The 16,956-nt window shown below is 36.5% G+C and overlaps 1 protein-coding gene across 1 annotated transcript; it reads left to right on the top strand.

The window, feature by feature from the left end:
• The first annotated feature begins 2,960 nt into the window (after positions 1–2,960).
• pdgfbb (platelet derived growth factor subunit Bb) lies at positions 2,961–16,234 on the top strand. The gene is made up of 7 exons (XM_039687286.2): positions 2,961–3,825; positions 9,571–9,667; positions 10,270–10,332; positions 12,107–12,300; positions 12,655–13,570; positions 14,923–15,066; positions 15,189–16,234. The coding sequence occupies exons 1-6, from the start codon at positions 3,757–3,759 to the stop codon at positions 15,051–15,053; spliced, it is 1,470 nt and encodes a 489-aa protein (XP_039543220.2). The 5' UTR covers positions 2,961–3,756; the 3' UTR covers positions 15,054–15,066; positions 15,189–16,234.
• The last annotated feature ends 722 nt before the right edge of the window (positions 16,235–16,956 follow it).

Here is a 16,956-nt window from a genome sequence, read left to right as displayed (position 1 = left end):
ATTAAAGTTGACTTCAATGAGATAAATCTTGTGTAACTTATAAAAAACGTTGAAAATTTCTTACTTATTTTGATGAGTTAAACTATGCAATGTGAAAACACATGTTGTCACAACTTACAGTGAATTTGAGGTGAAAAACTACATTGATGATGATCCATGATGCAAATTCCACCTATCAGAGTCGAAACAAGCAAAACGCACTAAAAGATCTGAGCTCAAAAGAGAGAATGTCGTAATTGAGTCAATCTCTTTCTCAAAGTGTTTAAACGTAACCTATGTGCATATTTTACAATAAACGTAAAAAAAATTGTTTATATATGCTATATATATATAATCAACGTTTTAAATAATTTCTCAATCATTTTTAATTTGATTATTTCAATACTTTATGGGTAGTTCTTTCCTTCACTAAAGTCTTGTATAGCAACGCACTCAGAACACTTTAGGAACTTTTTAAGTGTGCAATTTCTACAGCACTATACGTGAAATAAAATGATCTAAATTGATAAACATATAATTGTTTGACTGCGTTCCAAAGGCCTTTCTGACAGAGAAATACTTGTTTAAAGTTTGGCATGTACAGAGAGACGGAAAGAGAAGTACATAATCATGAACAGACTTGAACATATTACAGATGAAAGAAACCAAGGAATAGTGCAATATCAAAAGGATGAAAGGATGATAGGGGGCGAAGGAGAGAGGAAGCGGGAGACAAAGAAATGGAAGGAGAAAGAGGGAGTGTGGGAGTTACAGCGTGAGATGAATAGTGAATAAAAAGATGAACGCTGCACAATTCTGTGGAAAAGAGAAGAACAGAACGGGAGCAGAATGAGAGATTGGATTAGTTGCGAGAGGTTGTCCAGCCAGCCTTGTTCACACTTGACCTCTTGACCTGTCCTTTTCCTAATAAGACAGATGATATCTGCTCACACACGCGTGTCAGTGATGGGTCTCATCGCTCTGTCTGACCACAGTGCTCTTTTGTTTGAGGCCATTGGCAGCTGCCCACACATTTTTCTAGTGTTTTGCTCATAAACGTGGTTCATTAACATCATTTGGTTTTAAGTGCAAATGTTTTTTAAATACACAATTTGAGGTCAGTTGATTAAAGTGCTATTTTGTTGTTTTTTACTTTTTACATTGCTTTAACTCATCAAAATAAGTATTTTTTGTTTGTTATACAAGATTAAAAAATAGTTTAGTCAATTTAATGAAATTTAAGTTGAAATGACTGAAACATCCAAAATGACTACTTAAAAATGTAAAGCATCATCTTTTTATCTCCTGCTTTTTCTCAACTTTTTCCTTTAAACATCCACTGCCAGTGAGTCAAAGTATTTTTTAGACCATTCAAAAGGTTTATGCTTAAAGGCTTGTTATTAGTGTATAGACAAATATATTAACTCAGCTAGAAAACTATCATTTAATATCTTTTAAATGAGTTGGTGCAACATGATTTTGATCACAGATGGGTAAGCATAAACCTTTTCTTAAACTTGGATCTTAATACAAGAGATTTGTTTGTTCTGATTCATTTTCACATTAAAATTCTTATTTAAAAAGTGTTTCAGGCCTTTATGCTGAAGCAACAGCACTTCTAGATCCTCACCTCAAGATATTCGGATCACACTCTTCATTGGTATTGACATTTCCATAAAAAACCTTTAACATCCGTTAAAACCGGTTCTTTGTAGTGGGACAAATAAATTAATCTTACTAGGGCTGTGCAAAAGTTAATTGCGATTAATCGCATCCAAAATAAAAGTCTGTGTTTACATAGTATATTTGTGTGTGCTGTATATAATTATTTTGTATATATAAATACACACACATGCATGTATATGTTTAAGAAAATGTGTTATTCCTATATAAAATATTTATATTTATATAATATAGATTATGTATTTTTATATATATACAGAATTTAAGTGCAAATAATTCTTAAATATATACATGCATGCATGGGTATTTATATATACAAAATAATTATATACAGCACACTCAAATATATTATGTAAAACAGACTTTTATTTTGGATGCGATTAATCGCAATTAACTTTTGCACAGCCCTAAATCTTACTAATGCATGAAGATTTACATTAAATTATGTATAACAGAGCTGTTTCAGTCACCTTCGTTTTAGGCTTCCGACCCTTTTGGTTTCATAACTCGGACACCCATTGTGCAAATCTGAAAGGTCATAAGATTTAGAGTTTTGGTATTTAAGGTCATAAAAGTTTTGGTATTTAGACACACCTTTTGATTCCATCGCCATCAGCAATGCTGTGAAAACATTTAAAAGTGCACTGGCTGGAGAGAATATGTCTCCGCATCTCATTCATTCTATAATGAAACAATAACTTATTCATGCTCATGTCATTCTTTATACATTTTTTTTTTTCAAATATGTGAATTGAATGTTTCTTGCATTATCATGCAATTTATAAAAGAACATCTCATGTAAAAAATAACTTTTATGTCTGAAGTGAATTCTGACCTGTAATAAGTAATGACATTGCTATTGATGACATTGCAGTGCACGTTTAAATATACTGTAAATATGCAAATGCCATTTGTGAGCTAGATTTTTAGTATATGACATAATAGTGAATGTGTCATGGATAGCTGAATGCCTTTAGGAAAGAACAGCATCAGCATGAACATTTTGCAGAAGTTTTTCAAAAAAGTAAGCAAAACATGAGGTGGAGTAGGCTAGCCTATAGTATATATTTTCAGTGGTATAAATGAAAAACATAAGAAAACATAATGAAATTTTCTTTTGGTTCTCATGCATATGTACATCTAAAATATGTTTCTACCATTAAAACGTGTTCATCCAAGTAACAAGACTTCAGCACCTCATCTGAGCTCCTCACTCACCTCCCATCCCCTCTCTCTCTCTCTTTCTCAGTGAGTGCAGCCCTGCCTTTAAGGGGAGGGTAAGATAAGAGTCCACATACAGACCCCTGAAATCCTCCTCAGAGCCACAGTCCCATAATCAACACCGCACAGACAGCTCGCGCGGGGCCGTGCACGCGCTAGACATTGATAAGAAAACTGCAAGACCAAGAGTTTTAATTTAACTTCCATTAATGTCGCTTTCATTAGGGGCAATGCGAAGACGAAGGGACCCTCGTGAATTACACATGGAACAGCTTGGATTTGAAAGCCTTTTTTATATATAACTTTTTTAATAACCTACTTAACCAACGGTGTTAATTGTGGTAATTTTAAACCAAACAAAGGGGCCGCACGCGCACCACTTTAAATACGTTTTTTTTATTAATAAAAAGTCCTGTCTGACTGCTATTTTTTTTTAATAATTGAATTACTTTTTTTATTGCCATGACTGAACAGATATTTTAGATGACAGTTTTCTCAGATAATAATAAGAGGCGTCGTTATTGGAATGGAGCATGTAAATGAATGATTAAATAACCGCCAGCTGAGGAATCCGGGATTTTGGTGTTTCGCCTGAAAAAAAACCCATCTTCACTTTAATCCGCAAACTGCATTTCAAAGGACTTCAAATGGGCCACTTGCTCCTCAGAAAAGAGACTCATTCTGCCGTGGAGGGCAATTTGAATGTTTGCGCACTGAGAGGAATGTCGAGCCTGCAGAGCCGCTGAGGGACTTAAACTGCTGCTTAATTAACCCGATATTTGCTTACGAGTCAGAGCCCAGTGCTGAGCGTCTCGTGAGCGTCTCTCTAAATGCGCGCTGTCCCGTGGAGCCCCGCAGCGGCACGGCAGCAAGATGAGATCGCGGATCCCGCTACTTCTCGCGGTACTTGCGGCGGCGTGTCTGCGGTTTGGCAGTGCGGAGGTAATGAATCTCAATTTCCTATGATAGATAGATAGTTCATTGGTTCCTCGTGCATTCTTGTACTTTAACAATACACAGTTGTCATTTTTTGTTATTATTATTTTTATTATTATTATTTTGATAATGACTTGTTTGATGGGGATATACATCCCAAAAAAATAGGTAATGTCATTATTCCCTCACCCTCATGTTTTTTCAAACAAATGTTGTTGTTTTTTTGGTTCTCCTTAAGAGTTAGTGGTGACCACATGTCAAGCCTCCAAGAGGACAAAAGCAGGCAAACATGTTTCATATGACACATTCTGTATATTCTTTTGGAGCCACATGATAGATTTGTTTCCCAGACAGCAACATAGTGTCGGCCCAGATCCGGGCCACATCTGGTACATATGAAATCAACATGTATGTGGGCCGGATCTGGGCCGATGTTGCTGTCTGGCTTGGGAAACAAGACAAAATAAAAGTATTTTCCCCCAGAAAAACTTTAGCTCTCTTGCATTTTCAATTTCAAATATTTGAACTGGCGAGTCACGTTTATATCAACCCACTTAAAGCAACAATTTGTTTAAATGTTATTAAAACAGGCAAGATGCGTCTAGATGTTTCAACCTAAATGTTGAAAATGTTCCCATTGCAACTTTTAAATCTCATTCTAGATTTCAGATATTAGAATTGTTGCATAGTTTGTTATGAGTATGACTCATTGACGAATGGAAATTGACATTGTCAGTGACATCAAACCTGACGTTACCTGTCAGCAGATTTATTTTAAATAAAGGCAAATGAGATTTCAGAGCTTTTTCAAAGGGAACGATTTATAGAGAATCTTTAAATTTCCATATAAATGGCTTCAAGATATTACACAAGAGTCTTACAGAGTACTTTTATTATGTTTTTTTTATTTTGTACTCTTTGTAGTTTGACAGATGTCCTGTATGGAAATAACGTGATATTTGATATGCAATACTAATATGCTTTACGTGTAAAATCATTTTAAATTATATTTAAATATATTAAAAACTGAAAATTATATAGCCTAACCAATGTTTCACATTCAAAAGAAATCATCGCTTCAACTTCTGAAAGTGAATGGTATATTGTTTTAGAAATACATAAAAATTATTGTCACAAATCTGATATTTGACATGTCATTTTAACATCAATAAACAAACAAAAATGAAATACCATCAACTCCATGAACTAAATATACATTGGTTCATATTAAAGCTACACAAGTTGTTCAGTTAAGAGCAGTGAGTGATTTTCTCTTTTTCTTTTGTGACAGACAGTAGCAGGTACTGTATTAGTCTGCTGTCACTTTAATGCACGGATCCCATTGATACACATCAGATTTCATTGAGTCAGATTGAGATGTTTTCCACAGATTAATGGGCTTAATAACTCTTTTTATTCTCTGCTATATGTGTCGACCTCAAACTTTGACCTCAAACTTTTTAAAGTAGCCTATTAAAATCATTCAGATAGGCCATGCATATCACAATTTGTGCGATATTGCGATAATTTTATATGCACGATACCATTTTTTTCTATTTTCATTTTGGGTGAATAATTCCTTTTGTCAAGTGTTTGTGAATATTTGTGCATATAGGCCTATTTGTGTAAAGGATGGATTTTACTTCCCAGAGCTTCAAAGCCTTTTTGAATAGTGTTACTGCCACATGAACGTATAGTTTTGCTGTGGCAACCCACAACATCATAAATCACCTATGGAGAATCAGAAAGAATTACCCATGGCGGATTCTATTAAATGAATCAGTGATCTGATTCCCGAAGGCTCCAGGAGCTTGTAATCCTCATCAGTGCACCAAGGATTGTTGACATTTAGCACCTGAGATCTGCAGGTTTTAATGTGTTTGCCCTTCCGTTGACCATCATGATTGTGTTGCATCAGGCACTCAATCAAAATATGACATTTCTGTGACCCCCCTCCCGCCCCCCAAAAAAGCTACAAGAAGTCATAGAAGAAGATTGAATTAATGTCTAGTTAATTTTTTAAGACATGAAATCTCTACTCTAAATCATGCACCTTTTTCACTGCATGGAAGGATGTTTGAAAAAAAAAATCTGAAAATGTAATTTCTAGTTCGAATGTAAATGCAAGATCAAAACTTATTTAAAAGCTGTCATTATGATCTCTCTCGACTTTAAGATGTTTTTTTTTTTTTTTTTGGAGGGGGAGTTCCCCATGTAAGAACAATTTTCCATCTTTTTATGATGTGTGATTTGGATGGGCAAATCTGCTATAGGTTAAAAATAGATATACGACATATTCACTTGATTATATGTTTTCATTTATAGATAAAAATCAAAACCATACAGACATGCAATATTAATTCTTGCTACTACACAAACTGATGGTTGTGCACATTTGCATGTGTTAGTAGATGGCATGTGTGTGTGTGAAAGAGAGAGAGAGAGCATTGTCAGCAGATGTGCAATTATGTATCATTACTCCCCAACATTGCCTGTGCATTCCACCACTCCTCCACAATCCCAGAATGCTCTGGGCCTGTCCTTCACTCTCGGATGATATAGCAGCAGGGCTCAGGGGTTGTGTCGTTCAGCACTGGTGATCAACAAAGACACACTCGACCCTCCCACACCAATCCATTGGTTTATTTGGATGAGGCAGACTGCAAGTGTCAGTTAAAGGAGAACTCCGGCGCAAAATGAACCTTTGGTCTAATAAAACATCAGTACCTAGTCAATCGTTCTCTGAGATTTGTTTTCATGATAATCGAATGTAAAGAGTTTTATCTCTAAAAACTGTTTAGCGTATAATGATAGTAATGGGGGCATTTACTAAGTAAAAAGAAATCGTTATTAATAGTTAATACCACTAACAAGGCTCAAAATAGCCCCACACTAACACAGTAACATAATGAGGCTCCATACATGCAAAACTAAGCAGTGAGAACTTTGTAAGTGTACAGACCGTTTAATAAGAAGATACTTTATAAAGACAGTTCACTTCGTGTATACAGGCAGCAGCCATCTTTGGAAAACAGTCTCGACAAGTCAAACCACGAATGTTGTGCTGAGTGACTTGAACTGTATGAAGTTCAGCGAACTTCTGAACTGTATGAACGGCATTCGGGGATCGACTTATCGAGACTATTTACATTACTGTGTTAGTGTGAGGCTATTTTGAGCCTTGTTAGTGGTATAAACTAGTGATTTCTTTTTACTTATTAAATGCCCCCATTACTAGCATTATATGCTAAACAGTTTTTAGAGATAAAACTCTTTACATTCGATTATCATGAAAACAAATCTCAGAGAACGGTTGACTAGGTACCGATGTTTTATTTGACCAAAGGTTCATTTTGCGCCGGAGTTCTCCTTCAATTGGCTTTTTTTTGCAATAAAAGTAATGACGTTTTTTTTTCTACTATAATAAATATAATGAAATTTATTAGTTTTAAATATTTCAAGTGCTTGCATTATTTTAATGAAATCGGCAACTTTAATTTAATTTTTATGGTGTGAACCAGTCGAGTCTTTTCCATTAGGAAAAGGATTTTCTATCTTTTAATGTCTCAGATGCAATCAGAGATCACATATGTCTTTCCTTTCTGGAGAGATCTCAAAAATGTCTCAAACTTTTGTCAGATTTCCTAAGTCACCAAAGTAAAACTAAAGTCAGAAATCTGATGAACTCAAAGATTTACCAAAATTTGTTAAATGATCTCAACTACTCTATATATGTCAAAACGGCCTCATTTGTTTAGTACAAATGTCTGAGATGAAGACGATACTTAAACCTCTGAGAAAGTAAATTTCCTTCTATTCTGTGTGTTTGTTGGACTTTTTTTATGCCATCTGTTGTGTGTGTGTGTGTGTGTGTGTGTGTGTGTGTGTTGTTGTTGTTGCGTGATTCTTTATATTTACATTGTGTGATCATACAGCAATTTAGTGTGTTTGTGTTATAAATGTCTATTAATCAAATAGGTGTGAATTAGTCTGTGCGTTAAGTTGTATGTCCACGCATACAATACCATCCAAATGTTTGGGAACAAATTAAATTAAAATTCACAGTAAAGACATTTACAGCGTTACAAAAGATTTTCAGTTTAAAATGAATGCTATTTTCATTTGGCCTTTCTTTTTATCACAAAATCCTGAATAAATGTTTCACAGTTTCCACAAAAATATTAAGCAGCACAACTGTTTTCGACATGAATAATAATAAGAAATATTTCTTGAGCATTAAATCAGAATATTATTAGGATTTCTAAAGGATCATGTGACACTGAAGATTGGAGTAATAATGCTGAAAATTCAGATTTGATCACAGGAATAAGTTACAGTTACAGTTATTTCACAATATTTCTGTTTTTACTGTGTTTTTGATGAAATAAATGCAGCCTTGGTGAGCGGTAGTGTATGTTGTGTTTTCATTCCATCAGTCATACTGTGATGATCTCAGTATCAAATCACTATGACAACATTATCAACGACCAAACAATGTTTACCTGCTTATTTCTGCCCTGGTGTGCACTATAGATCTGAACTGAAATCATGCTGTGGTATTGGCAGGAGTTCATGCACGCACAGCCCGATGATAGAGCGCTTGAGAATGTAACGAAGAAATGAAAAATGGAAAACTGATGATTCATGAGATTTATGCATTCTGGACAAAACAGGATCACTGTGCTTCTCAGAGCTCCCAAGAGTGTAAAATACACCAGTGATTCACCATGCATCAATTTCTGTTAAATTATAAGTGCATACCGCAAGAGGTGCGGTAAATTTAGGATGCTACTTAACTTTTGGCACACTTGTATTCCTGCATTTGTTCTGCCCATGCGAAACTCTCTGAATCGCCAGCCAGTAATGTGACTGATTTCCCTTATCACGCCGATTATTTAAATACCCCATCCTTCCGGTAGCCTCCCTCATCCATCTCTCTCTTTATTCTCCTCAAACTCACCTTTTCTCCATCTCTCCATCCCCCACTTCCTCTCTGCCCTCTTTCCTGTGTCCTGCATAAATGCTGCCAGATGAGACGAGGGTCAGTGGCCCCTGTCTGGACATGCTGTATGAACAGGGCTATTGTGTCCCCAAGACCTGCATTGACACCCTGAGACAAACCAGCATCCATAACGCTCTGTCTCACTGTCGCACACTCAAACACACACCACATTCACATTCGTTTATAAATGCGCTTTATTCTGATTGGTCATTCAGAATTTTGAGTTCAAACGTTGTTAAACACGGGGGAAGATGCTCGCCTTCAGAACAATGGATTTACTTTTAAATTGTAACATATTTAGAGACACATTTAGCATCAGCCAATGTGTTATTATTAACTACAGTTCAAAACCCTGGAGTCTGTACGATTTTATGTTTATGTTTTAATCAAATCTGTATTTTCAGCTTCATTACAGACTTCAGTGTCACATGATCCTTCAGAAATCATTCTGATATGACGATTTGATGCTCAAGAAACATTTTTGATTATTATCAATGTTGAAAACCGTTGTGCTGCTTAATATTTTTGTGGAAACATTTTTTTGTTGTTGTCAGGATTCTTTGATGACAGAAAGTTCAAAAGAAACAGCATATAGAACTTTTTGATGATTTAAAAGTCTTTTCGCTCCCTTTTGATCAATTTAATGGAACTTTTGCTGAATGAAAGCATTAATAAAACAAAAAACATTGAATATTAAATATGTTATATTTATTTATAACGCTTTAGTTCCCTTTTCCTCTCTCTTCCAGGCCGATCCTCTCCCGGCTGCTGTGGTTGAGTTGGTGAAGGGTGGATCTTTGTCTTCTATTCAGGACTTGCAGTTTCTACTGTTTTCTGAATCCATAGGTAAATAGTCTCTCTTTAAATTACTCAAGTACTGGAAATCTCACAGAGATGCACGTCTCATGCATGACTCAAGAGACAGACATTCAATGTGTGAGAGTGTGTGTGGATATAAAGTTTCCCTGTCTCTTTATATTTTCTTTTCTAGGCCTATTTATGGCTTTAGTGACTGAAGTGACCTGTGCTGTAGCAAATTAATTTTTTTTAAATAAATCTCAAAATTCTTCTGACATTCCTGGAGGCAATTATTGTCCTTAATTAAAAATGTCAATTATGGCTGGGCAACAACACCCCAGTATCACACACTTAATATAGAATGCATCTTAAATGCTTATTACAGAGCAACCTTTTGTCTTTGACATTGAACTGTATGTTGCCCTCATTTAGATATAAGACATTAAGTAGAGACTCTTATGCAGAGTTACTTAAGTGCTTTAGCTTCATGTGACAAAATGTACAAAATGTGAGCCGTTCCAAAACCACAAGAGTATGAAATGCCAGTTCTTTTGTTACTTTCATCTCTAGAAAATAGAAACAAGTTGCAATTTCTTACAAGGGTCTACCATCCCTATTTTGCTACCTGATGATGTTATTTTGTTCTTCAGAGGTTGAGCCAGACAGTCACCATGAAAACGACACCAGCAACCGTCTGCCACGCAGTCTTCTGGGTTAGTTCTTTGTTCTTCTTCTCTTTTCTGGCTTGTTGCTACATTATCTGTTTTATTCTTTTTTTATTATTTGTTATGTATTTCTTTTCAGTGTTAAAATATTGTTTCTATCCTTGCTTAATATGCAGAAACTACTAAATATGCCATTTGTAAGTTAATTCCCCCTAAAACGTTATTTTTATCAGTTATTTTTATCATTATTATCAGACAGGGCCATACGCACAGTTTCATAAATGCAGAGGTCCCATAATGTGCATTGTCAACTTTAGTTATACGGCACCATTAAGAACAATGATTGCTGTACATACCATCAACATTAAAACAATAAACAACATAACAGATTACAAACACAGATAAGACCAGAAACATTTAAAGATAAAACGAAACAAAACAGTAAAATCACTTTTCAATATTGTTTTGAAATGAAAGCCAAACCAGAGTAGGCCTAATGTGGTCTCGAGAATCAGTAAACCGATGGATCACCTTTTCAAAAAGAAAGAAATGATTTTACCTTAGCTATAGGCCTCAAATGCAAAAAAAATAACTCGTTTCGACCACAGAACTAATCTGGGGTGCGTTTCCCGAAAGCATCGTTAGCCAACTATGGTCGCAAGTTCCGTCGTTATCAGCATAGTTCAACGAGTCGGTGTTTCCCGAAACCATCGTTCCAACGAACATTCGCAAACAGCATCGCAAAGTTGTGTGGTTTCAACGACACCTCTCGACCTTTGGTTAGAGGCATCGTTTCTATATTGCAAGACATTTGGACGTAATAAATCCTTATCTTGAGCAAAATAAGCAAGCTGAGATTCAGTACAACCTGTGCCTTTTATTCAGAACACATACAAATGTAATTTACGCCTTTTACGCCTTTTACGCCGTTTGTCAAAAGATTTTGTACCGTGTTTGAAGAGTGCGCATGTGCGAACGTGCTCTACTCTATGTAAGAACGAGCCAAATATTGAGTCTGGTAATAAAGCTAAATAACTGAGAACAATTTGAAACAGTCCTCAGATGACATGTCTGTAATTTATATTGACAAATCTAGCGTTAATTGGATCTCAAACAGTTCTCCACCACGTGCGAAACCAACGTGGTTGAACTATACTTTGCGACAATGGGTTTCGGGAAACAGTCGCAACTAGCTAGTTGATTTCTCCAACGATGCATCGTATGGTAGTGAAGCAGCGAGTTACATCGTTGTACGGGAAACGCACCCCTGTTTGTCAAATTTAAGAGGATATATACCCATTTCACCCAATTCCTCAATAATGGGTTAACAAATGGCTAAAGTTTAAACAAGGTGAGCTAACAGCTTCTAATGATTAAAAAACTTTAATCACAGTTTTGCCTGCGTTGAGGTAAAGAAAATAAGGACATCCAGGCCTTTACGTCAGCTAAACAAGCCAACAGAGTGTCCAAACCCCTCTTGTTAGATCTGAGGGGCAGATGGATTAGGACAGACAGTGTTTCTTAGAAATTTACCCCAAATGAAGCATACAAGGGGAATCAAATCGGAACAAGAACAGAGCCTTGAGGAACACCACAAGTAGTAGGAAAGGCACCCAAAGTGAATTCAACAGAAAAGCTTCTATTATTAAAATAAGATTGGAAAATAAGATCAGTTGAAATTGCTATGGGTGGCTTTTGCTATTGTATGGAGGGGCTTGAGATCTTTGCGATGGGGGAAATCAAAATACGAACAAGTACCTGATTGCTTTATGTTTTTCCGCGTAGTTCATTTGTGTCTGTGTGTTTCCATGTTTGTCTGCAGATGCTCAGCCCGCTCAGCAAGCCATCTGTAAGGTCAGGACCGAGGTCATCGAGGTCACACGCTCCATGTTGGACCGTAGCAATGCAAATTTCCTGTTGTGGCCTCCGTGCGTGGAGGTGCAGAGATGCTCGGGCTGCTGTAACACCAAGAGCCTGCAATGTGTTCCTGTACTTACACACACACGATACCTACAGGTACACACACACACACTCTCTTTTCAACTGCGTACTACAATACATACTGTTGCATTTCTGTATTGTGATATAACGTTGACACAATATATTGTTACACCCCATCATACACTCTCAAAAAAAAAAGGTACAAAAGCTGTCTCTGGGGCGGTACCTTTCAAAATGTACTACCATTTAGATCCTACTACACTTTAAGTGCTATGTACCTTTAAAGTACAAATATGCACCATTTAAGGGGTAAACATGGTACAAAGGTGTACATTTTTAAAAGGTAATAACCCTGTGACAGCTTTTGTACCTTTTTTCTGTGGGTGCATATTATGTACCACTTTCACTTTCCTCTCCTCTTCACCCCAGGTGATGAAGATACAGTACGTGAACAAGCGGCCGCTCTACGATAAGGCCGTCGTCTCCGTCCTCGACCATGTAGAGTGCCGCTGTCAGCCGGCTCCTCGGCCTGCCCAGCGCCGGAAATCATCCGGCCAAAAACAGGACGCACGGGAACGTTTGGGAAAAACTCGACCCAAAGACGAGCTCCATCGCAGTGATGAACTCAAACACAACCAGAGGTTAAGCCTGGAGGACCTGCTAAGCCACAGTTGGCTGCCTAAAGAGAGATTCTCTGAATCAGGAGCATCAGACACTTTCCATTTCGGCCGTGACGGCTGGGCTCGGAACGAGACGCAGTACGGAGGGGGTAAAAGTAATCACCGTCACCCTGCGGACGGAAGGAGACACGGCAACACGAACGGCACATCATCAGCACAGGGAACAACGGCTCCACTGCCGAATCATACCGAGCAGGAAGAAACTGATTCGTCACAGCACAACACTACGCAATTTGAATCACAGCGTCATGCCAACCAAAGTACAACCAATCAGACATCTGAATATAACATGGGGCCATTACAATTAACCAATCAGACTTTTAATCACCAGTCAAACCTCACGCAAGAAATAGAACAATTGCGAACAACCAATCAGACAGAACAACTTGCTTTCAGTGCCACAGGAACAGCCAGTCGGAATTTGGGAGATGTAACGGAGAATGGTCCGAATGTGAGAGGTGAGACGACAGACGTAGAGGCGAAGGAGGTGGAGCGAGAGCAGAGACAAATGGACAGAAAGGCCAAGGAGGAGGAGCACAAACTCCTAGATGAGCAGAAACATAAACATCACCTCAAAGTACAGCAGACGAATATACAGCCGGACGAGAAACTACAGCAACTGCATCATAAACAACAACAAACTCATACAACTACACAGCGGACAGGTAAATTAATGAGGTTGTTCCATTCATTCATGTTTTATCATTTTCTGGTAGAAATGAATAGAAGTTGTTGAAGTTGCAGAATTTTGTCGTCTATGGCCAGAAATTGGATTTCTGTACCATGGTAAGGTTTTTCTTAAGCTTGCATTAAAAAAAAAAAAAAGCACCCCAGGTTCACTTTATTTAGTCATTTTTGCCATTGCAAATATTTTAAATATTTATGAATCAAATAAATATATAAACTTAAATCAATAAATAAACAGATCTGGCTTAATTGGCAGATGTTCCACAGAAACAATTTACAGACAGATAGACAGACAGACAGACAGACAGACAGACAGACAGACAGACAGACAGACAGACAGACAGACAGATAGATAGATAGATAGATAGATAGATAGATAGATAGATAGATAGATAGATAGATAGATAGATAGATAGATAGATAGACAGACAGACAGACAGACAGACAGACAGACAGATAGACAGACAGACAGACAGACAGATAGACAGACAAACAGATAGACAGACAGACAGACAGATAGATAGATAGATAGATAGATAGATAGACAGACAGACAGACAGACAGACAGACAGACAGACAGACAGACAGACAGACAGATAGATAGATAGATAGATAGATAGATAGATAGATAGATAGATAGATAGATAGATAGATAGACAGACAGACAGACAGACAGACAGACAGATAGACAGACAAACAGATAGACAGACAGACAGACAGATAGATAGATAGATAGATAGATAGATAGACAGACAGACAGACAGACAGACAGACAGACAGACAGACAGACAGACAGACAGATAGATAGATAGATAGATAGATAGATAGATAGATAGATAGATAGATAGATAGATAGATAGATAGATAGATAGATAGATAGATAGATAGAATAATTAATCAAATTATTCCTTAAAAGTTAACCATTTAAAATGAGTAAAGTTTACACCAAAACATTAAACAAAACATATCTGAATAACAGACAGACATCAAAGAATAATTAAGATCTCTTTATTTTATATTGCCAACATTGAAGACACCTGATGTTAACAAGCAGAATCACTGAAGGAGAAAACCACAATTTTAAAACAAACCTAAAACAAATACCGATCACCATAATGGTGACATTTTTTTTTAAAGTTTTACTCATTTTAAATGGTTAACTTTTAAGGAATAATTTGATTAATTATTACTCAATTCTAATGTGTTAAACTGAATGAATAATATTGCTTGTAATCTGTTGCAATAATTGTTTTGATTAGATAAAGCGCATTCATTTTTACAGTGTATGTAGATTTTTACAGTGTATGACTTTATCTTTTGTTGCAAACAGGAACCATATCCCCTCCTCTGCAACATCTCCCTCCACACAAACCTCACAGGCCACCTCCTCACCCCCCGAAAAGGAGGAGAAAGCAACGTAATCGTATCAGCAAATCTGCCATGAGAGCTCTTCTCATGTAACACAAATATACAGGTGAGCTGCTCAGATTTGCAAAATACTAAATGAAAATGTTTAATACACAGTAATAATGTTTAGAATGGTAGCAGTATTTAATGCAGTATCTTGACTGTCTTTTTTTGTTCGCTCTATCACAGATAGATGGATGCAATTTCACCCAATAAAATTCTTATTTATGTGTGTCCCGGGACATTAAGAGTTGCGGCACTAATCACCTCTCTCAACCTGGTGTTCTCCTTCTCTGCTCAAAGTCATGAGGAAAGGGACAATCCTGACACAAAAGAGGCTCGCAGGATTGTTGTAGCTTCAAAAATTCTAGAAGTGGGACTCGAGAACTGTGTAAACCAGGAAGTTCAGAACCTCAGAAGCATGAAACATCTTTTGAACATTGGTGAGAAACTGATTAATAGTATGACACTGGGTCAATATGCAGTGGTAAACAGCCTGTTCAACACATAACTAGTAGAAGGTGGAAGAGAATGGCTTGAAACACTATATTTCCCATGATCACTTATACCTTAAGAGACCTGTGCTACATATCACCTTTCTTTTTGAATCGCCCAAAAAAAAAGTGGTTGCCATTTTCTGCCATGCTGTGGAATCAGTGCTGAAATCGAGTCTTGGATGAAGCAGCTGATCAACGAATCATAGTTTCTTTTTTCCACTGTCCAGTATTATCAATGAAAAAATCTAATAAAAAAAGCACATTATTTCCAGGGATGCACACAAAGCATGTTATAGTATGCCATATTTCAAACTAAGTGCTTTTACCTAAAACATGCAGAGACAACTTTGTATTTTAATATATTACCAGTCAAGTTGTTTGCAGTATCATTTGTTATTATTTAAGCGATGAAAATAACACTGGAAATTCACACACGATAGAGCAAGGGAATGCATTTCTGTCTCAATTAATTCCTCATACCTCTAAGAGTGTAAAGGTGCTACATTATAACACAAAGCAGTTAGAGTTTTATTCATTAATATTATTTATTCGTTTTGTAAATCTGTTCTGTTCACAGCAGGCCCAGTGTTTCATAGTCTTACAAAACCAGAAACCCAAAATGTGGATTATTTTTTAGTATGTTCATGTACAGATGGTCTGTTTTGGATATTTACTAAACCTTGCAGATTGTGCAGAATTTGCACTCTTTTTATGTTAAGAATAAAATTTTAACACTAACCATTAAAGTGTAAGCCATGGTCTCATTAAGGTTTTAACATTTGTTGTGTAATTTTGATACGTTGTAATGTTTTAAGTTCTAAATTCAGTTAAGAAACAAATACAAATGTATTCAGGTCCTCACATGCACTTCATTTGTTGCACACAGCCTTTAAATCACTTGGGAGACACTTTTCTTCAAAGCGTCTTACAGTGAGATTCCTGGGAATCTAAGCCATGAACTTGGGGTTGTGCTAGCGCTACAGTATGCATTGCAGTTAAGATACATACACTTGTTTTCAGCACAGTGCATTAATAATAATAGTAAGTTTTTCTTTTGTCGGTCCTGATAAAAATTGGCTTAGTCCCACTCCATTTGCCCAGACAACTTCACTTCTGTACTTACAGTATCTGCCGACGGCATTTCTTTTTTTATTTTGGCTTATTTATGATTGGATATGGCAATATTTTGATCCCATGTTTAGCACATTTTACACACACTACAAATCAAAAGTTTGTCTTTAAGTTTTTATTATTATTCAGCAAGGACCAATCAAATTGATGAAAAGTGTCTATTTCAAATAGATGTTCTTTTTAACTTTCTATTTATCGAAAACATATCATGCTTCCCACATTGATAATAATAATAAATGTCGAGCAGCAAATCATTACATTAGAATGATTTCTGAAGGGTCATGTGATACTGAAGACTGAAGATCCTAAATATTAAACTTTTCCAACAC

This window comes from Pimephales promelas, chromosome 3 (genome assembly GCF_988280905.1).
Source record: "Pimephales promelas chromosome 3, fPimPro1.hap1.1, whole genome shotgun sequence".
Classification (NCBI taxonomy): domain Eukaryota; kingdom Metazoa; phylum Chordata; class Actinopteri; order Cypriniformes; family Leuciscidae; genus Pimephales; species Pimephales promelas.
Note: the sequence above shows the minus strand (reverse complement) of the source record. Positions and strands in the feature narration are given on the sequence as shown.